The sequence below is a fragment of the Leucoraja erinacea genome, chromosome 7, assembly GCF_028641065.1.
Source record: "Leucoraja erinacea ecotype New England chromosome 7, Leri_hhj_1, whole genome shotgun sequence".
Classification (NCBI taxonomy): domain Eukaryota; kingdom Metazoa; phylum Chordata; class Chondrichthyes; order Rajiformes; family Rajidae; genus Leucoraja; species Leucoraja erinaceus.
Genome location: NC_073383.1, coordinates 59,636,990 through 59,660,793, shown reverse-complemented (window position 1 = coordinate 59,660,793; position 23,804 = coordinate 59,636,990). Strand labels below are relative to the sequence as shown.

Here is a 23,804-nt window from a genome sequence, read left to right as displayed (position 1 = left end):
CCACCCCCCCCATTCCTATTGACTTCAAACAAAAAATTGGGGGCCGCTCAAATTCCTTAATGAAAGGTTTCGTCAAATGTCAGACAATTCTTCTCTGGCATCTTGTCACAATGCAGATGAATATAATTTGATTGGAAAACTCCTGCTGTTATGCAAAGAAATTATTAACCTCTGGAATTTTCTTTGCCTCATTTCAGTGCGATTTTACTTTTTTATTCCTATTGTTCAAATTGGCTATCAAGAAAGCAAAATTTGATGCATTGTTGGAATATTATTTTGCTGAGTATAATTTGTTGGATATTAGTATTATAGCGTATTCCACATAACCTAGAGTAAGGGTAATCTATTGCGATGACAGTTACCTGGATTATATTTAGTTTAGTTTAGATTAGAGGTACAGCATGGAAACAGGCCCTTTGGCCCAAATGGTCCGTGCCAACCAGTGGTCCCCGCACAATAACACCATCCTACACCCACTAGGGAATTTTTTTACATTTACCAAGCCTATTAACCTACAAACCTGTACGTCTTTGGAATGTGGGAGGAAACCAAAGGTCTCGGAGAAAACCCATGCACGTCACGGGGAGAACATAAAAACTCCATACAGACAGCACTCATAATCGGGATCGAACCAGGGTCTCCAGAGCTGCATTCGCTGTAAGGCAGCACCACTACCACTGCGCAACAATGACTGCCCTTTATTCTGTCATTTATTCTGACAATTTTATTATGTGCAGACCAGGAGGTAATGAGTGACTGGTGGGTGTCTCAGGGTAACATCTTCAAACGGGACTATATGGTTATATGGTTATATGACTAATGGCACTGTCAGAAACCCAATTAATAATGTTCAACAGCATTACAATGAACGCCAAATTAGAAGAATGAATGAAGAGGCCGTAAGTTCTCCGAAGTAGCACCATAGTGTTTATTTATATCCGAATACACCAGTCAGGGTTTTCAGAACAGTGACAGCCTGCTGTGCTTTAAACAGTAGAATAAAGATAATTTATAGACGTAGGAGAAAGAAGTTGAAGACTTCTAAATGTTCCTTAAATAATTTACACAGAGGTGGAAGAGTGAGGATAAAGACCTCCCAGCTGCTTCGAGCCAGAGGAAACAAAGCCATTACGCTTCCCACTCAATTACATCTCCACAACCACCCACCTGTCTTGCCACAAGGTATCAAGGTACCGCTCAAACAACCAATTCATTATCAGTCCCTACCCCTGGCCTACCATCTGCCATCTCTCTCATCAATTTCATGCTTTCCATTAATTGTCACACAATTTAAAATAAGGCTCCATACCCAGCATCATGGAAAGATAATAACCATATAACCATATGACCATATAACAATTACAGCACGGAAACAGGCCATCTCGACCCTTCTAGTCCGTGCCGAACATGTAATCTCCCCTAGTCCCATATACCTGCGCTCAGACCATAACCCTCCATTCCCTTCCCATCCATATAACTATCCAATTTATTTTTAAATGATAAAAACGAACCTGCCTCCACCACCTTCACTGGAAGCTCATTCCACACAGCTACCACTCTCTGAGTAAAAAAGTTCCCCCTCATGTTACCCCTGAAACTTCAGTCCCTTAATAATGTGGGAAAGTAAGTTAAATAAATGACAGAAACTTAGCAACATTGTTTCTTGGAAATCAGAGATAAACAGATGTCCAGGCAACAAGCTATACCCTTCCCATCCTGCTGCTGTTTTACATGTGGTGTTACATTTTTGTCTTCGGCAGAAACGAAGGTGGATTAGTCCGACCCCTGCTCTGACTTCTATATTTTTCTTTGAAAACTTTTCTATTCTCTATTGTACATCCCCAGAGATCCCCTTGAGTCATTGCTTCTGTTGTACTTACTCGCAGGTTTGGTTATTGGGAGACCATTGAAGTTGGATGTAGAGGTGTGAGTGTGGATGGATGGATGGGTGGGTGGTAAATTGGGCTCATCTTTGCCCCCTTACAATATATGTGAATATCTTGTCAGAGAAAATCTTCATGATTTAAACTTGGGAAAGACAGAATATCTCTCGTTGGAATTGTCACAAGGCGTTATTTCAGACTGCTAAAATTGAATCAAGAGACCAATATCTGAGAGAATGGAGCGGCTGTGCTTGTATACTCGGGAGTTTAGAAGGATGAGAGGGGATCTTATTTAAACATATAAGATTATTAAGGGTTTGGATATGCTAGAGACAGGAAACATGTTCCCGATGTTGGGGGAGTCCAGAACCAGGGCCCACAGTTTAAGAATGAAGACGAGGAAACACTTTTGCACACAGAGAGTTGTGAGTCTATGGATTCTCTGCCTGTAGGCCAGTTCTCTGGATACTTTCAAGAGAGAGCTAGATAGGGCCCTTACATATAGCAATCAGGGGATATGGGGAGAAGGCAGGTCTCTTCCTGTGTAATAACATGCAAGTAAGCAAGCAAGCTCAAAGCTTTACTGAATGCCAGAGCAGTGCTAGAGCAGTGCCAGAGCAGTACCAGAGCAGGCTCAAGAGGCTTAGTTGCCTCCTGCTGCCTTTAATTTTGAGGTTCTGGTATTTCCTTTCAAAATAAATAGTTGAATCAATGGCAAACAATAACTGATTTTGTTTTTAGTATTTTTGAAGTATTGAGCATGTGTCCACATGTGAATTAATTTTAATTTGCAGCACTTATATTATGTTTTGGCTTTTAAATTTGATTGTTATTTGCATCACTATCTTTTTGAGACCATGATTCAATTATACTGTGTCATAGAATGGTTACTGCACTGAAGCATACCATTCCCCTATTAAATCTGTGCTGGCTCTCAGTAGTTGATTTTTATATGAAGGAATATTTTTAAATGTAGAATATTAGAAGTTTATTTAGGATAGCTTTGTTTTCATAAATGGAACTGATTCTTCCAAAGAAAATGTTATCGAGTCTATGTCATATAGCAGGGAAACAGGGCCTTTGACCCAACTTGCCCACACTGACCAACATGTCCCATCTACACACATACCACCTGCTTGCGTTTGGCTCAAATCCCTCTAAACCTGCCCCAGCCATGTACCTATATAAATGTTTCTTCAGCGTTGCGATAGTACCTGCCTCAATTACCTCCTCCAGCAGCTTGTTTACCTCTCATCCTTCTAAATTCCAGTGGACACAAGCCCGGTCGCTCCATTCTTTCATCATATGATAGTCCCGCCATGAAATGAACCACATGAACCTATGCTGCTATTGAGGGAGTGTCATGAGGGTAATATACGGGATGGCGGGACTGTCACATGATGAAAGAATGGAGCGACTGGGCTTGTATTCACTGGAATTTAGAAGGATGATAGGTTATCTTATAGAAAAATATACAATTATTAAGGGATTGGACACGCTAGATGCAGGAAACTTGTTCCCGATGTTGGGGGAGTCCAGAGCCAGGGGCCACAGTTTAAGAATAAGGTGTAGGCCATTTAGAACTGAGATGAGGAAAAACATTTTCACACAGAGAGGTGTGAATTTATGGAATTCTCTGCCTTTGAAGGCAGTGGAGGCCTATTCACTGGATGCATTCAAAAGAGAGTTAGATAGAGCTCTCAGGGCTAGTGGAATCAAGGGGTATGGGGAGAAGAAAGGAATGGGGTACTGATTATGGATGATCGGCCATGATCACATTGAATGACGGTGCTGGATCGAAGGTCCAAATGGCCTACTCCTGCATTTATTGTCTATGTATCTATGTATAACACCACCCTTTGTGTGAAAAAGGTACCCCTCAGGTTTTTTTATTAAAACTTCCCACCCCCCTCATCTTAAACCCATGCCTCTGGTTCTCGTTTACCCTACTGTGGGCAAAAGACTGTGCATTAAATAAAATTAAAACCTCTCATGATTTTGTACACCTCCATAAAATCACCCCTCATCCACCTGCACTCCAAGGAATTGAGTCCTAGCCTGCTCAACCTCTCCCTTTAGCTCAGGCCCTCGAGTCTTGGCATCATCCTCGTAAATCTTTCCTATAACATGGTGCCCGGAACTGAACACAATACTCTGAATGCGGCTTCACCAATGTATTTTATAACTGCAATGTGGCCTCCCAACTTCTGTACTCACTACTCTGACTGATAAAGGCCAATATGCCAAAAGCCTTTTTGACCACCCCATCTACCTGTGGTGCCACTTTCAATGAACTATGTACCTGCACTCCATGTACCTGTACCAAATCCATCCCTCTGCTCTACTACACTCCCCAGAGCACGGCCATTCACTGTGTCGGTCCTGTCTGTGTTAGACTTCCCATAATGCAACACCTCACATTTCTCAGTACCACAATTCCATCAACCATTGTTGATTTAATATAATATTCAGTGAGGTTGGTTTCCATTGTACCAAGTATGACTAACATTTGTTGTATGTAAAACACAAAATAAAGAGGTAAATGCAACATATTTGAAGGTAGACAAATGTGCTGGAGAAACTCAGCGGGTGCAGCAGCATCTATGGAGCGAAGGAAATAGGCATTGTTTCGGGCCAAAACCCTTCTTCAGACAAATTTGCACCATTTTATAGTCATTAAACTGGGCAAAATCATGGCAACTTGAGAAGTTTGAAGGACCACACCTACACAATAAGCTGCTGCTATGCCTGAAGGAATTTAAATTTTCAGTGCATCCCATTTTGGCTGCAATGAATTCAAACCTAATTTCAATATAGAAGATGTGGGGAGAAATCAGTGAACCAAATTTCAAAAGCAGAGTTCAACAAACAACCTGTTCATTTGGTATGCATGACTGAACATTACCTCCTTTCTGCAGATTCTTTAGGACTGCTCTATTTTTACTGTATCATCTACAAGCACGGAAAGTTTTCCCTCTACACCCAAATGAAAATCAATAAAATATCATAAGAAAAGAACACGGTCCAAGGATACGTCCCGGGGTACCTTCCAGTATGAAAAATAATCTGTCTCTTACTCTCTGCTCCACTTTCCTATCCTCCTGCTGTACATCATTTTATTACAGAGCAGTCAGTTTAACCTTGATGCTACGGAAAATATTTGAATCGTCAAGGGTCGCCCCTGGGCCACTAAGTCTGGGACTCTGGTGAACTATTAAGTAGATGATAAAACTTCATGATGACAAAGACAGATGTGTGGATTGAGTTGATAAATGGCAACTGACCTTTAAATCTGAGAAACATAAATTCTTACTTTTGGGGCACAATTATCCTCATACCCTTTTTGATCAAGAGTGTACCATTTGAAATGCTTAAGTACTTCAGCATTAGCCCTGAATCGATTGCTGTTTGGAACATGCAATTTCCTTGTTTCAGTGCACTACTGCTACACACTTGTATTGTATCTGAGATGTTTATCTAAAATATATCTGAGTACTTATGAATAGTGATACTTCTACTGAACTGTATACAAAATCAATTTCACTATACCTCAGTACATGTGACAAATACAGTACCATTGTACTATTTTTTTCTTTATTTACTGTTGAGAAGGTCATAGAAGCCAGGAGACAGATGAAAACTATGATCTCCTGAAAAATATCTATATCTCAAAACATTGACAGTTTAGGCATATAAAAGTCAGCTCTGATCAAGTGAATCTGAGGACCTTGTCTGAAGCTGGGGTAAAATATCAGGGTCCCTGACAGATATTTGAATCATCTGTTGTTACGGGTGAGGAAACAGAAGATTGGAACATGGATAATGCTGTGTATCTATTTAAAAAGGCCTTCAAACACAAGTCAGAGAATTACAGGTTGGTGAGCTCAGCATTAGTACTGGATGACTTACTGAAAGGGATTTTAAGAGGAAAGATCTGTCTGCATTTGGAAAGTTAAGGAATAGTCAGCAAGAATTTATGCATGGGTAATTGGATATCACAAAGGTAATTGAGTTTTTTGAAGAGGAGATCAACAGGACTGACACTGTCTAGGGAAATGTAAGCACGATTTTTGACCAAGTCCTGCATAGTAGGCTATTCCAGAAGATTGGATCACATAGGATCCAGGGTGCATTAGCTAATTGGATACAATATTGTCTTGGTGGGAGGAGTTTAGTTTAGTTGTGTTTATTGTTGTTAGGTACAGCGAGTCAGAGAGTGATAGTGGCGGGTTATTTTTCAGATCGGAGTCCTGTGACCAGCAGTTTGCCACAGGGATCACTGTTGGTTCCCCTGTATTTCGCCATTTGTATTAACAATTTGGATGAGAAAATAGGTGGCATGATTAGTAATTGTGCACATAATATCAAAATTTGTGGTATGGTGGTAGAAGGTTGCTTCGGGTTAGAACAGAATCTAAATCAATTAAGAAAGCGAGCAAATGAATGGTAGATGGAATTTAATTCAGACAAGTGTGGACAGATGTGTTTTGGGAAGTTTAACCAGGGCAGGACATAATCACTGAATGACAGGGCACTGGGGGTAATGGGGAACAGAAGCACCTCTTGTACAAGTGCATAGTTCATTGAAGGTGGTGGTGACACAGCTAGGCAGGGTATCGAAGAAGACTTGGACATGGCACTGATACAAGAGTTGCAACATCAGATTACACATATGCAAAACATTAGTGTAACTGCTTATTTATTGTATGCTGTTTTAGACACCATAACAAAGGTTCACTCCTGCCATCGGTTCAGGTACAACTTCTTCACAATAACCATCAGATTATTGAACATTACAAACTGCAACTAAAATCTGAACTATGGCCTGTCTGGGTTACACTAGGGACTTTGGCTTTCTTTATTTGCACTGTTGTATTTTTTTTATTTATTGAACTTCTTTTATTTGTTTATTATTATTTATTGAAGATTCTTGTGCTGCTGCTGAAAGTAAGAATGTTATTGTTCTTTCGGGACATATCAGAGTAAAACACTCTTGACTCTTAGTTACATTAGAGACAGTGCAGATAAGATTCGCAAGAATATTACTGGGACGGGAGGGCTTGAATTATAGGGAGAGGTTGGATATAACCATATAACCATATAACAATTACAGCACGGAAACAGGCCATCTCGGCCCTACAAGTCCGTGCCGAACAACTTTTTTTCCCCTTAGTCCCACCTGCCTGCACTCATACCATAACCCTCCATTCCCTTCTCATCCATATGCCTATCCAATTTATTTTTAAATGATACCAATGAACCTGCCTCCACCACTTCCACTGGAAGCTCATTCCACACCGCTACCACTCTCTGAGTAAAGAAGTTCCCCCTCATATTACCCCTAAACGTCTGTCCCTTAATTCTGAAGTCATGTCCTCTTGTTTGAATCTTCCCTATTCTCAAAGGGAAAAGCTTGTCCACATCAACTCTGTCTATCCCTCTCATCATTTTAAAGACCTCTATCAAGTCCCCCCTTAAACTTCTGCGCTCCAGAGAATAAAGACCTAACTTATTTAACCTATCTCTGTAACTTAGTTGTTGAAACCCAGGCAACATTCTAGTAAATCTCCTCTGTACTCTCTCTATTTTGTTGACGTCCTTCCTATAATTGGGCGACCAAAATTGTACACCATACTCCAGATTTGGTCTCACCAATGCCTTGTACAATTTTAACATTACATCCCAGCTTCTATACTCAATGCTCTGGTTTATAAAGGCTAGCATACCAAAAGCTTTCTTTACCACCCTATCTATATGAGATTCCACCTTCAAGGAACTATGCACGGTTATACCCAGATCCCTCTGTTCAACTGTATTCTTAAATTCCCTACCATTTACCATGTACGTCCTATTTTGATTTGTCCTGCCAAGGTGTAGCACCTCACATTTATCAGCATTAAACTCCATCTGCCATCTTTCAGCCCATTTTTCCAAATGGCCTAATTCACTCTGTAGACTTTGGAAATCCTCTTCATTATCCACAACACCCCCTATCTTGGTATCATCTGCATACTTACTAATCCAATTTACCACACCTTCATCCAGATCATTGATGTACATAACAAACAACAAAGGACCCAACACAGATCCCTGAGGCACCCTACTAGTCACCTGCCTCCAACCCGATAAACAGCCATCCACCATTACCCTCTGGCTTCTCCCATTCAGCCACTGTTGAATCCATCTTGCTATTCCTGCATTTATACCCTACAGTTGAACCTTCTTAACCAACCTTCCATGAGGAACCTTGTCAAAGGCCTTACTAAAGTCCATATAGACAACATCCACTGCTTTACCCTCGTCAATTTCCCTAGTAACCTCTTCAAAAAATTCAAGAAGATTAGTCAAACGTGACCTTCCAGGCACAAATCCATGTTGACTGTTCCTAATCAGACCCTGTTTATCCAGATGCTTATATATATTATCTCTAAGTATCTTTTCCATTAATTTGCCCACCACTGAAGTCAAACTAACAGGTCTATAATTGCTAGGTTTACTCTTAGAATCCGTTTTAAACAATGGAACAACATGCGCAGTACGCTAATCCTCGGGGACTATTCCCGTTTCTATTGACATTTGAAATATTTCTGTCATAGCCCCGGCTATTTCTACACTAACTTCCCTCAATGTCCTAGGGAATATCCTGTCAGGACCTGGAGACTTATCCACTTTTATATTTTTCAAAAGTGTCAGTACTTCTTTTACTTTGAACCTCATAGTATCCATAGCTACTCTACTAGTTTCCTTTACCTCACATAATTCAATATCCTTCTCCTTGGTGAATACCGAAGAAAAAAAATTGTTCAATATCTCCCCCATCTCTTTTGGCTCTGCAGATAACTGTCCACTCTGTCTCTCCATTGGACCAATTTTATCCCTTTGCTATTAATATGGTTGTAGAAACCCTTTGGATTTACTTTCACCTTACTTGCCAAAGCAACCTCATATCTTCTTTTAGCTTTTCTAATTTCTTTCTTAAGATTCTTTTTACATTCCTTATACTCCTCAAGCACCTCATTTACTTCATGCTGCCTATAATTATTGTAGATCTCCCTCTTTTTCCGAACAAGATGTCCAATTTCCTTTGAAAACCAGGGCTCTTTCCAATTTTTACTGTTTCCTTTCAACCGAACAGGAACATAAAGATTCTGTACTCTTAAAATTTCCCCTTTAAATGTCCTCCATTTCTCTTCTACATCTTTCCCATAAAACAAAATGTCCCAGTTCACTCCTTTTAAATCATCTCGCATCTCATCAAAGTTAGCCTTTCTCCAAACAAAAATCTCAACCCTAGGTCCAGTTCTGACCCTCTCCATAATTATATTGAAACTAATGGTATTGTGATCACTGGACCCGAAGTGCTCCCCAACGCATACCTCTGCCACCTGTCTCGTCTCATTCCCTAACAGGAGGTCCAGCACTGCCCCTCCTCTAGTAGGTACCTCTATATATTGCTGCAAAAAACTATCCTGCACACATTTTACAAACTCCAACCCATCCAGCCCATTTACAGAATGTGTTTCCACAGTCTATGTGTGGAAAGTTGAAATCTCCCACAATCACTACCTTGTGCTTACTACTAATATCTGCTATCTCCTTACATATTTGCTCTTCCAATTCTCGTTCCCCATTTGGCGGTCTATAATACACCCCTATAAGTGTTGCTACACCTTTCCCACTTCTCAATTCCACCCAAATAGCCTCCCTAGATGAGCCCTCCAATCTATCCTGCCAAAGCACTGCTGTAATATCTTCCCTGACTCGCAATGCAACACCTCCACCTCTTGCCCCTCCAATTCTATCACACCTGAAGCAACGAAATCCTGGAATATTTAGTTTCCAATCACAGCCCTCCTGCAACCACGTTTCACTGATCGCCACAACATCATACTTCCAGGTGTCTATCCAGACTCTAAGCTCATCCACTTTTCTTACAATGCTTCTAGCATTAAAATATGCACATTTAAGAAACCCCCCGTCTCTTATTCTCTGTTTATTTCCTTTTTTTTCTTTCTCCTCTTGTGTCGGAGTGCTTCCCTTTTCTGCTTCCTGCCTCCCATTCTGTCTACTAGCTTTCGCTATTTGAGTCCCCCGCCCCAACCATTCTAGTTTAAAGTCTCCCCAGCAGCCTTTGCAAATTTCCCCGCTAGGATATTGGTCCCCCTCGGGTTCAAGTGCAATCCATCCTTTCTGTACAGGTCCCACGTTCCCCAAAAGAAGTCCCAATGATCCAGGAACTTGAATCCCTGCCCTCTGCACCAGTCTTTCAGCCACGCATTTATCCTCCATCTCGCTCCATTCCTACTCTCACTGTCGCGTGGCACAGGCAGTAATCCTGAGATTGTTACCTTTGGGGCTGCTTTCCGTGGGACAAACTACGAGGGGCATAAATAAGGCAGACGATTACAGTATTTTTCCCAGGTTAGGGGAATCTAAAACTAGAGGGCATAAATTTAAGATGGGAAGAGAAAGGCTGGAAGTGGGAACGAGGGGCATCTTTTTCACTCACAGAGTGGTGGATATGTGGAACTAGATGCCACATGATGTGGTACAGGTGGGTACAAATAAAATGTTTAAAATACATTTAGACTGGTTTGTGGACAGGGAAGGTGAGTAGAGGGATTTGGGCCAATGGGACTAGCTCAGGAAGGCACATGGATGATAAAGGGCCTATTTCTCTGCTAACTCTGTGACTGTAAAATTTGTCTCTGAGTCCATTAATGCAGACGTTTTTCTCTATGTTTTAATTTTAAATATAACTCATTACGAAAAACTCAATTTACAGAAATGTAAAGGTAAGAAGTCATCCTTCGTACAACAAATGCCTTTATTTTTCACTGCCGCGGTAAGTGGATGGGAATACTTACCAATAGGCATGGTTTTTTTCACATAAGTATGGAATGATCCATAATTTATCAATTGTGTAGGCAATTGAGTAGGCAAGCATAAATACTGATGTCTTTTTAGAGACCACATTCGTGGTATATTTCCAGTTCTCTGAGATGCCTGCTGCATGTCGTCCACATATCAGAAGTGTACAGAAAGGCAGAATAATTGCTACCCAGTAGGCAATGAAGTTCTGCCAAGTTACAGTTCATCTTAAAACATTCTTTTCTTCAGATAGCCAAAGGCTCTGGTAGCATTTTGAAGGCAATGATGAATTCCATCACTGATATCTGTCTTTATTTTGAGATGGCTCAAGATGTATTGAAAATAGTATGTGTTCCAGGCTCTGGTTGTGGACCTTTTGTTCAGTGGTGATGTAAGGCAAAAGAAGTCTGAAAAAGAATTATTTATGTTTGTGCTTTAAAATAAAAGGAAAGCTGCTCGGATGAACTCAGCGGGCTGAGCAGCATCTGTGGAGGGAAATGCACTTTAAAGATAATGGTATTTGCAACTCAGATAAATGTTGAAATTATTTGTTGTTACTATGTTAATTGCCTCAGTTTTGTGTTAGTGTTAGTATGAATCGATTTGGAATATTTCAACAATTAGCTACAGCAGTCCGAGAAAGCATGGCATTATCAAATTCTCAGGCCAATAAGGCAAGGGAATAATTAAGCTCCTGACCTTTCCAATGACTTTTACTCCCCAAGAATGAAACTGAAGCTGGTTAAAGAGTTATGTGTAATTAAAGAGTGCATTTCTTGACATCTGCAACATAACGTTTCCTACCACAAAATAAATGGCATACTTCCTTGTCTTATTAAAAATCATCACATATGAAATTAACCAAAAAATTCAGTCAGGGTTTTCAAAGGTCTTACAGCAGATTGTTTGGATATCTTTATAATAAAATGACATCTCTCAATTTGTGCCCCCCCAAGTGGCCCTTTCTTTGTCAGTGTACGAACGTTAATTCCAGTGTGTAGATGTGCATTCAATGAGCATATTAATGCTAATTGGATGATTAATTGGGCCTGTGCATCCTGTTGCTGAATAAACGTCATATTTTATGCTGGGGCACCTTGTAACATGGTTACTGACAACACTAATGACACTAATCAAATGTTGCCCTTTATTGTGTTGTGCATAATTTTTCAGGTGCAAATGTATTCATGGTCAGATAATTTATGGCATATATATAATTAAATTTCACAGCCGTGTACTAATAACTTTGCATGAGGCAAATACAAATTTGCTTTTATTTTTGCAAAGTATCTGTGGTATAGACATAAATATAAAGACAAATAACCAATAATTAAATAAAAATTGACCATCAGTTTAATGTAATCAGTGATAATTTTGGTTCTTTATTCCCATTGTGTTGCTTTTCTCAATCTAAAATTAAAAATTAATAATTCATTGTAAACAAGTTTGAAAATATTGTATTGTGTCTTTGCTCCTGGCAGTGGAAGTTCTCTGAAAACACAATTTAGATAAGACTCCAATGACTGCTCATATCTCTGTAAGGCAACATTTGTGAAAATATCATTGGATCATAGTTAAAGGGCAACAGGAATAATGCAGTTTAGAAAGGAGAGAATATCTTTAATCTGTAAATGTTATAGTTTGGGGAAAACCTTGCAATGGATTGGAAAAGAAAGAATAATTTACTAAATAGCATTGGAAATCCCCTGGCAAATTCTCACAAACAGAAACATTTACCATGACCCATTTTCTTTATCACCATGCTACATTTTCTTCTGTTAACATCTTAAAGTCCAAGTAATTAGTTCGCTGCAGCAATTCTGTGCTAATTTCTGCTGACCTTGCCTTGCCTTGCCTACCTCATTCAATGATTACTGACTGCCATAACTTGAGAACATTGTACAATTTTCAACATCTAAAGTAGTGTATACAAAAACATTGTTGAAGACTTGTTTAACGACATCATATTAATACTTTTATATTATTTATCAAAAATAATTGCTCTTTTTTTATAATTATAGTGTGAGACTTTAATGGTCTGATAAACGACCCATGGAGTTTTCAACAATACTTTATGCGAAAGTTCAAGTTGCAGCATACAGCTTTAACAGACACGTCTGGCCACATCGATGGTCAGCACTGAACTAACTCACGCAGGGGAAAAAACGCCCGAAAACAACAGCCCCTTCCGATTCAAATGACCGCGACTTCCGAACACAGGGTTAGATATCTGCATGCGCTAACAGGCTCCGCTAACAGGCTCCGCTACAAGACTAAGCTCAAAGAAACATAATGAATGTAAAATATTCTGATGAAAGGGATGATTTTCAATGGTTTCAAAGTTTTCAAAGGGCTTTTATTGTCACATGTACCAATTAAGGTACAATTATATGCGAATTACCATATAGCCATACGAAAAAAAAGCAACAAGGCAGAAAGTACATAAAAGTTAACATAAACATCCACCACTGCGGATTCCCCACATTCCTCACTGTGATAGAAGGAAAAAAAGTCCAATCTTCTTCCTCTTCAATCTCCCGCAATCGGGGCAGTCGAGCCACCCATCGGGGCGATCAAAGCTCCCGCAACTGGCGGTCAAAGATCCCATGTCGGGGTGATCAGAACTCCCGCACAGGTCGGTCGAAACTCCCGCAACTTGGAGTTCCTGAAGTCGGTCTCTGACCAGAGACCGCGGGCTCCGTGATGTTAAAGTCCACAAGCATCCAGGGTTGGCGCTCTGAGGTCGATCCCTGGCAAAGGGATCGCGGGCTCCGCGACGTTAAAAGTCCCATAGGCACCCGTGGTGGAGCTCTCGAAATTGGTCTCCAGCAAAGGCCGCCAACTCCTTGACGTTAGGCCACAGTACGGACGGAGATACAATACCGAAAGAAATCGCATCTCTGTCGAGGTGATAGATTAGAAAAAGTTTTCTCCATCCCCCAGCGCTCACATAAAACAAGCTAAAGAATGCTAAAAACATACATTTAACACATACTATTAAAACACAAAGAATGAAAGGACAGACAGACTGTTGGCGAGGCAGCCATTGCTGGCGCAACCCGGTGGATGATTTTAATCCCCACACAATGAACTGAAGATGCTGGTTTATAAAAAAACACAAAGTGCTGCAGTAACTCTGTGTGTCTGATGCTACCTGACCTGCAGAGTTACTCCAGCACTCTGTGATTTTATTGCAAGTTGTGTTGCTGGGACAAAGAGCAAAAATTCCGTATTGGTGTGGAATACTGGTTGGCACAGATGAGAGTGGGTTATAATACTGTTACAAATTCCAGCTGCTGCTTTGTTCATGGTACTTTTATATCTCAAAGGAACCATGCATGGGAGTACTGTGGTATCGATGTGCACTTAGTTTCTTCCTAACCCCAATAAGAAATTAACCAAAGAAATGGATTATATGAGTCCCAGCCTGCACAATGCAGCCACTTAGTGCCGGCCCTGCAGCTGTAGTTACTTTTTACGGTGATCTGGCTTCCAGCTTTCACTCTTCATTCTGAAGATGGGTCCTGACCCAAAACGTCACTTATCCATGTTCTTCAGAGATGCTGCCTGACCCACTAAGTTACTTCAGGACTTTGTCACATTTTCTGGTAAACAAGTTTCTTCTGTATTCCCTGACAAATTTCTTATGAAGACATTTAGTTGTGCTCTATTCCACAAGTGGAAACATTCCAAAGTAATTAAAAAAAACTCTTTTGGATAAATCCTCAAAGCTTCTTTTCTCAAGAGGGAAATATCTCATCTATTCATTCTCTCCCGATGTATATTTTCTTAGAGAGAAAATTCTTGGCATTTTTTCCTTCTCGTGATGATCTGGTAATCACTTCCACTGGTAGAAATGACCTACAGATATTGGGATGTAATTGGAGCCTGATCTGCAAATTTACAGAAAGCCTTTGGTGAAAAGAGATGTGAATGCATCTCACAATCCTCAAAACCTAACTGTAATGTCCTGGCAAACTTAAAAAATAGAGAAGTCTGAGAAGAGGGAAACTGGATGTTGACAAAATGTTATCATATTTGTATAAAACATGACTATTAATAAATATATACTTTGTTGCAATTAATTTGAATAAGGTCATGCTGAGGAAGCCTTACAAAGGCAATTAGCCTTTTGTTTCTTGATCACGAAAGGTAAAGTGGAAAATAATGGACATTTGACTTCAAAGTGGGAAGCTGAAAAACATAAGCCAATGAATTGCTGCACCAAATTTACACCAATAAATCCTAAAGATGCAACATGGTGGATCGCTTGCTAAGAATGAATGTGCTCTCCACTGCATGAATTAGGTCAGTTCTGTAGATAGCTACATCACATGCTAATACAATATTAGTGCTTCATGAAGATAAACACAAAATGCTGGTAATGCAGCGTGGCAAGCAGCATCTGCCTAACCCGCTGAATTACTCCAGTATTTTGTGTCCATCTTCAGTGTAAACCAGCATCTGCAATTCTGTCCGACACATTAGCACTTAATGACTGGATTGCAAACTGCTGCAACATGTATTTTACAAGTTGCGGTCACCTAATTCAGATGGTCAGGCACCAAATGGACAATCCTAAAACAAAAAATGATTGATGGAGGTTTTACCACCAGGAAAGTAAATTGAATAACATTTGTCTGCAACTTGGTGAGAAGTGAAGGAAATGGGAGTGCCCTGTTCCAACGTCTCAATAAAGCTGCAGGCTATAGTCTGCCACAACCACCCCAATCCCAATGTTCATTCACTTCTTTCTTCCACACCAGACTCCCCTACACCACACAACTCCCTGCTAGTCCAGTCAATGTATCTTTTAATCAATTGTCACAGCTCATGGAAGCTAGATGGTCAATAAGGCATGCATATATCTTTCAAACTAAGACTACAGTTTGCATCATGTATTTCTCCACTTTTAGTGAAAACAAATGTAACCTTGGAGATTTTATTGATTGCAGAAATTGTAATACTTCACTCATGATAGTTACTTTTTTTATTAAACAGGAAACTATTCTTCACTGACTATGGTGATGTCGCCAAGATTGAAAGGTGTGACATGGATGGACAACGCCGCTCCAGGATAGTGGACACTAAAATAGAACAGCCATATGCCATCACCCTTGACTTGGTAACCAAACTGGTCTACTGGGCAGATGTATATCTAGATTATATTGAAGTGGTGGATTACGAGGGAAGGAACAGACACACGGTTATTCATGGACGTGATGTGAGTACCCTACATCTTATTGTGCCATTTTTGTAAGGAAAACAAATTTTGTTTTGCTACTGATAAAAACAAATCATTTTTCCTTTGCATTGAGTAGCACGGAGAACATATTTGGATTGTTGATCAGATTGTCCCTATGCAGTACTTTTTAAAGCTTCTTTAATCACAATTAAATTGAGAACTTAGTTGCATTATGCAGCTTCCACTGGACAATAGAAAATAGGTTAGCTGTTATAAATTGATCATTTCATTCTCCAAGTACCAACATTCAAATACAGGCATAAAAGGATAAAATGCCTTTCCATTTCATACAAAATACGCTGCAATCGAAAGATTTCATGTTGAAAAGATGAAAAATCCTTGGCTGTGAAATCACCGTTTAACAATAATTCCCAGCTTTGCATAGGTTGCCATTCACCAACCATTTATTTAAATAGATTTCCATCCTTTAATTACTTGCCAAGACTCGTCACCCTTGGATTTTTATGTCAAATGAATTTGGAGAACTTAAGTTTGCTTGATCAGATTTCCCTTACCTTATTCAAATTCCCAATGATCATCGACCCATAGCATGTCAGGCCTATAGTTCCTTAGAAATGGCACACTATTCTGAAAATGATGTGCATCTCACTGTTTTGATGGTCATGGGAAGGGTATGTCAGTGATGCCTGTTCTTAAAGCAAATGTGTCAATCTTGTCCATGACCTTTTCACCAAGGGTGCCTAACTGGTTGGCCGAACTGGTTGATCCATCTGGTTGATCCATGATCGTTTGGGAATGGTAATCAGCTGATACAAACAGTCACACCTTTGTATGGTATTCTTTAAAATATAGTATTTTGATCTTCAGGGACATCAGAATGAGGGAACATGACCTCAAAATTATAGTTGATCACGTTTTGTTAAGCAGGTATACAAAGTATGAAACAAGCTAAAGTAGACAGCATTACAATCATGGAATTGCAAAGTAAACTACAAAGTACTGAAATGTCTGCCACAGTTAGATGTTCATTGTTGGCTTGGAATAGTCTAGAATTATGGAACATCATATGTGTGCATGTGGAAAATAAATGGGTTGATCGGATTTCAGCTGCTTTCAGCCAGAAGTCATGGTCTGTCAAAATATCGAAAAGATCGGAAAGATTGTAAAGACTAGGCTTGTACTCACTGGAGTTTAGGAGGATGAGGGGGGGGGGGGGGGGGGGGGGGGGGGTGGGGGTTCTTATAGAAACATATACAATTATAAAAGGACTGGACAAGCTAGATGCAGGAAAAATGTTCCCAATATTGGGTGAGTCCAGAACCAGGGGACACACAATCTTAGAATAAAGGGGAGGCCGTTTAAGACTGAGGTGAGAAAAAACGTTTTCACCCATACAGTTGTGAATTTGTGGAATTCACTGCCACAGAGGGCAGTGGAGGCCAAAACACTGGATGGATTTAATAGAAAGAATAAACGAAAACTTACCGTTTGAAGTTTGAACTTTATTTTATGAGAAGTTGAAGTGAGGGACTACGTGAAGAGCCCGCCAGCCCACATGCACGTCATTCTTCAGAGCAACTGTATGAAACCACAGACCAGTTGCAGGACTTGAACTATAGAAAGATTAATAACCATTGACTTACCGAATGATCTTTATGAAATTCAGGGTTGGGAGTGGAGGGCACGTAGTCCCTCACTTCAACTTCTCATAAAATAAAGATCAAACTTCAAAGTAAGTTTTCGTTTAATCTTTCTATTTTATATTGAAGTCACGTGAGTGACGACCTGAAGCCTTCAAAACTCTGTGGTTTCATGCAGTAAACCAATCTGTGTGTGAAACACTTAAACAGATAAACCATAAATGGTAGAAAAGACATGGGTTATTAACAACATGATGCTAACTTGCAGACATGGCCATTGCCCTTAATCGGACCACAGTCCCAATTGTCTTTGAGTTAGACAATAACTCATGCAACAATGTTCAGGATTCTATCTTGCAATCATCCAGGCATATTCAACCAAATTTTATAACTTCTGAAAGTGCACTATGTAAGCCTCCTGCTGTTGCAAGAAGATGATGAAATGGGAATATCCATTCTATTGGCTGCTACACTCTATTTATGTTGAGATGGTCTACACCAGCAATCTCTAGAGAAAACTATTAAATAACAATGAAGAAACTATCCTTCATCTCATAGGTACTAGCAAGCTCAGTGTACCTGTATACACCCCCAATCTCTGATCTGGTGGGTATGCTGTCACCTCCAAATTGTACCCAACCATGCCCATTTTGCTTTATGAGATCATTCCCATAACAAGCTACCCTCATGTCAGTTATGACCCAGAGACCGAGCCGGAGATGGAGTAAAGACCATGTTCTTGGTGCTGAAATCAGTTACTAAAAGCATAATCAACTTGCTCCCAAGATACTGCTTCCATTAGGAATACAGATGAATATCTGCATAATAATTTACTGATACACATTCCACACTACTATGAGTCTAGGCTTTAGAGTGTTCATATAAAAGACACCTTGCATAACATTAGTCAACAGTGGGTGAATAACCAATCATTTATTGTCCCACTTATGGTACGAGAGGGAACGACAAAGGAGCACAAGCAGTGTTAATTGTGCTATAACATAATCGCTTCTCCAAGCCCAAACTGAAAGAAACACAAACCTCTGCTACTTCTGTTGAAAAGTACCGCACGTGTGTTCTTCACAAACTTCCCATACAACTGTACAGAGCTAGCTGCATGAGAAATATGCTGAATTAGCCATCACCCGTGACTTTGAGTAAATAAGAGCTTCTTTCAGCGGCCTCTTACAATGGACACCCTGAATAAGTAGGCCAAATTGGCATTATTAAAATTCATGTCGCCTCATGTTTAATATCGTAAGAAGCATCTACTGATAAAATCCCCGAGTCTTATCAGCTACAAAAGCATGTTGTCTATAAACTCCATGACACTATGCCCTTTTGATCTGAGTAGGGCAGCATTAGCTTTAGAATCTTTGTCAATAGCCTAAGCCTGAAGACAACCCCTAGGTAGAGTCTAAACTTTCCACCACTGGCTTTGTCATCAAAAACATCAGATATATCTGTGCCTCTCGTGTATAGATATGGAAAAGTATGCATCATCAAGATCGATTGAGGTCCTAAATCCTCTGAATCAGCTAAATTGCTGAAAGACAATTATCCATCTTAAACTGGTTAACCAAACACATGATCAGACTAGCCAAATCCTAACTTGATTTGGCATGCTACATTTTTCTTCCCCTGAGAACTCAAAACTTTCTGGGGTTAAAGCCTTTAGACTTTGATTTTGCCTCAACTGATGGCATTAACCTACAAACCTCCAGTGTCTGACAGAATTAGAACATACACCAGATCCTTATGCGACTAGGATTGAAGTGCAGCATCCACTTGGAGTGGGAATATGTTCCCTGTCAACTCCTCTCAGGCAGAATTACCCTCAGAGTGGAAAAGATCATAATGCAACCATGAACCAGGAGTTGCTGCCACAGTCCTCTGCCTGGAACGACCTATCTCAGTCGCCAGTGTGCACAACACACTCTCTTCGACCAGCCACTCAATTAGGAATTCTGGTATTGAGAGCCTACAGATTATTATATATATTTTCTATTCACAACATGAACCTGCAGGTCCGATAAACATGCTAGACCAGCTTTCTGCTGGTAGCTACCTATCCCAGAGTGGATGGCCGTGATGTTCCCAATGAACTGGCAACTCTACTAGCTGAACTGAAAGAATTAAGCATGTTTTGAGGGAAACCTCAAACTATCTCACTCTACTGAGCAGCCTGATAACCTCAATCACAGATGGTGAGGCAGTGCTTCCCTGGTCAATATGTTCCATATGGCCAGCCAGTTCCAAGATGATCTATCCTGAACCAGGGTAGCCAAACTGTTCCTACTTGGAACTTACAGAGGTTGCTATGCAAGGCACCCTGCCCATGTCTCTGCATCAACTTGCTCTTCTCCAGAGACAGTAAAAGGTACTAGACAACCCATGCTGCCAGTAAATCCAAACCCGGGGCGACAGACTACTCCATTTCGGTGTTTTACGGAGGTTAGTAAAGAGACCTTACCTGCCAGCGTCCCTGAGCCCAGGCCGACCTGCCTGTTGGAGTTTCAACGAAGTTCCATTGCAGACCATATCTGACCAGATCTTCAGCCCCACGCTTGCCAAACAGCTCTTTTCCGGAACTCAAAAGCAATATTGCTGTGCAATGCAGGCCTGCCAGTATTTCTGAGCCCAATGGAAGAGTGCTTCTTCGGTCTACAACCTCGTTTGAGCTTTGCTGGAGCTTTACTGTGCAGGTCACACTACCAGTTATTCCCAGCCTGGTTTTACAGGCTGCTCCTTCGGCCCCTTCTGCTCCTTTGGAGCCTTAACGGAGCTCACCGAGTGCCTGTCATTACTCCGAGCCTGGCTCGACAGGCTGCTCCTGCGGTGCTTCTGCCTTTTTTGGAGCCTTTGCTGGTGCTGACTGTGCAGATCGCGCTGCCAGTTTCTCCCAGCCTGGGAGGACAGGCTGCTCCTTTGGCCAGCTGCTCCTTCGGTGCCTCAATGGGGCTCACTGGACAGGTCACACCTGCCACCACTGCAAGCCTGGATCAACAGAATGTTCTAGCGGGGCCAGCTAGTGACTTCCGACTGCTCCTATCCGGAGCTTCAACGGCACTTCCTGCCCCTTGAATACAGGGTGAAAAACCCGCCGGAATACTGGAGCTTTACCCACATAGTACTGCACCCCCGCAGCCGCCTTAAATTCCCCCTGCAAGTCTTCAACTTGCTACATAAGTCCTCTCTGAAGAGATACTATGCAGACTGCACGTTACTGGCCCTGTAAAAATGAGCCATATTTGGAATTATCCCATGCCGTATAGCATTTTTGCGAAGGCAATAGCCCCAACTGTGTATTACAGAGAAGTGTTAATGCAGCTTGCTGCACTTCCGAGAATGACACCCCTGACTTGCAAAAGGCCATAATTACTCCAGAACGGTTTTGTACTTGCTGACATAATTTCACTGCCTACATATCATCACTGAGATATCCCAACTGATGAAATTGACGTATGGAACATCCAAAAGTCTGGCAGTTATCTGGACTGGTATATTTTCCCTGATACTCTTAGCCAGATTTTCCTCCAGTGGATCTCCTATCCCCAAAGGGATGGCAAGTATGTGACAAGAGCCGGTAGCTCCCTCATATGATTAAAATGAAGCATATCCCCCATTACTTCAATGGATTTGATTTCCTTATCGATATCCACATAGTTGGAGTCACTTATGTAATAATCTCCAACACTCCCCTCTTCTGAGCGGGAAAAATTATAATGCAACCCTGAGCCAGGTGTTGCTTCCCTTCTTCTGAGTGGGAGATATTATAATGCAACCCTGAACCAGGTGTTGCTTCCACAGGCATCTAACTGGCACCTGACTGGCACAACCTGTAAGTGATTCCTGAGCCAGGAGCACATTTCCTTTTTTCCATTTTATCCATCCATTTATTTTTTATTCATTTATTTGTTTGTCAGTTTATTTATTTATACTGACTAGACAGGTTGCACCTGCAAGTGACTCTGAATCCCTGCTCCCTTCTGGAGCCTCACCAGAGTTTCTTTGGGGAGGAATATAACACAACCCTGAGCCAGGTGTTGCCTCAGGCCTCTGACTGGCTCCCTTTCTGAGCTCCAACTGAAGTGTCTGGACAGGCGTCGCCAGTCAGATGCTTCAAACAGCCGCCTGCTCCCGTGGAGCCCCATTCCTTCACGGCGATCTCTCTCGGCCGCCAGCTCCTTTACAGAGCCTCCATGGCGGACGATGTCCCTGCTGAGCCGGCAGCCTCTAATTATAACTGCCAGCTCCGTACGGAGCCTCCACGCCAGACGATGTCCCGGCTGAGCCGGCAGCCACTATTTATAGCCGCCAGATCCTTTACCATGCCTCCACGGCGGACGATGTCCCTGCTGAGCCGGCAGCCGCTATTTATAGCCGCCAGCTCCGTACGGAGCCTCCATGGCGGTCGCTGTCCCGGTCGCACCGGCAGCCGAAAATTTAAACCGCCAGCTCCATAAGGAGCCTCCACGCCAGCAGCTGCACAAGTTGTGCCAGTTTCTCCGGGCCCGCTGCCCCAGTTTTCGGAGCAGCGGCCTGTTCCTGAAATAAAAATTCCCCATACCTGCCGGAGCAGTTTCAACTGCTCCAATTCTCACGCCATGCGTCGACGTATTGACGCGCATGCGAGCTGGTGGGCTCTTCACGGAGTCACTCACGTGACTTTGATATAAAACAGAGAGTTAGATAGAGCTCTCGTGACTAGCAGAATCAAGCGATATGGGGAGAAGGCAGGCACGGGTTATTGATCAGGGACGATCAGCCATGATCACAATGAATGGCGGTGCTGGCTTGAAGGGCCAAATGGCCTCCTCCGGCACCTATTTTCTATGTTTCTATGTTTCTATGTAAATGTGGATCTGCTGTGCATCCAGAATGTTCTGATAAAAAGATATCAATATGATTGCCAATCCATTTTGTCAACAGTTTCCACATGGTTTTGGTGGGATTATCCTGTCACTCTTGGTGAAGCATTGGAAAAACATTTGAATGTGCACCCTGGTCTGGAGGTTAGGGAGGCAAGAAGTTATTTATTTGTCACTCATTTTATCTCTTAATATTCCAGGAAATTATTATTTTTTCTTCAATGTTTCATACATTTTATGCCTTTATGCTTTAAAATGTTGACAGCTACTAATAGCTTTAATTGGTTCTGAATATCATATAAATTTAAAGCCATTTCACAGGTCTAATAAGACTGGGGTTGAAGCTTTAATTGCCTAAGATTGTAAGAGCTTTTGCAGGTCAAGACCTCAGCAGTAGTCCACCTGGGGCTACTCACTGTTGAGAACATACAAGATGCATTTCACTGACTCTGATGGTTGATCAGAGTCAAGCCGTGAGTTAAATCCAGCTTGGATCAGACAAATGTTTTTGCAATTGGTTTTGTGATGCTCTACTTCAACTGCACTCAGGAGCTTACACCGACCAGCATTGTTTTGTGTCAGTCTAGTGAATTATGTAAAGCAGCATCTCTCTGTGGGAAGAAGCATTAGGTTTGTGAGGTGCCAGAGGGGAAGAAAGGCAGCTGCAGTAGAAAGAGTGAGCAAGGGATGTTGTCACTAAATATGTGCAATAATCCAAAACAAACACTAATTATTTGAATTACTCAGCTGCAGGTCAGCTGTGAGGATATTTTATCTCTTGAACTGGGCATAAGATCCTAATTGCAGCATTTCAGTGTGCTCAGTTTACAGTGCTCTATGAACACATGTGTTGCACTATTGGACTTCAGAGAAATTTATATGAGGGAGCCCATACTTCCTCAGCCATTCAAATGCTGATGGTTGGCTGGTTAATCTGACCCAAATTTTTCACAAAGCAAAAATCCATTCATTGAGAACTGGAAAGACCAGGGCCGGATATACGTATAAGCTTTAGGGCCTCGAGTTCTAGAGGGACCTCGGCAGGGCCTGATTTACATATAGGCTTCATAGGCTGAAGCCTAGGGCCTCAAAATCTCAGGGGCCTTCGGCCAAGGGTTTTTTTTCCCAGTGTAAAAAAAAAAATCCCAAGGAAAAAAAAAATTGGAGCGCTATCAGTGTTTCCACTTTGATGGAAATTACCCGAAATTCTGGTTCCGGCCCGCAGGATGTTTTAGGGAAAACAATTGCGACCATTCGCGCCTGCACAGTTAGGGGAAGCTGATGACGTAGTAGCGACGCAAAATGATGCTGTCTTTCCGCGCGTGCACAGTGG

The 23,804-nt window shown here is 41.4% G+C and overlaps 1 protein-coding gene across 1 annotated transcript in view; it reads left to right on the top strand.

The window, feature by feature from the left end:
• LOC129699151 (low-density lipoprotein receptor-related protein 1-like) overlaps positions 1 to 23,804 on the top strand; it is an 877,455-nt gene that overhangs the window by 36,612 nt on the left and 817,039 nt on the right. Inside the window, exon 3 of the mRNA XM_055638819.1 lies at positions 15,756 to 15,978. Within this exon, the coding sequence (XP_055494794.1) occupies positions 15,756 to 15,978 (223 nt within the window). The remainder of the gene's footprint in view (positions 1 to 15,755; positions 15,979 to 23,804) is intronic.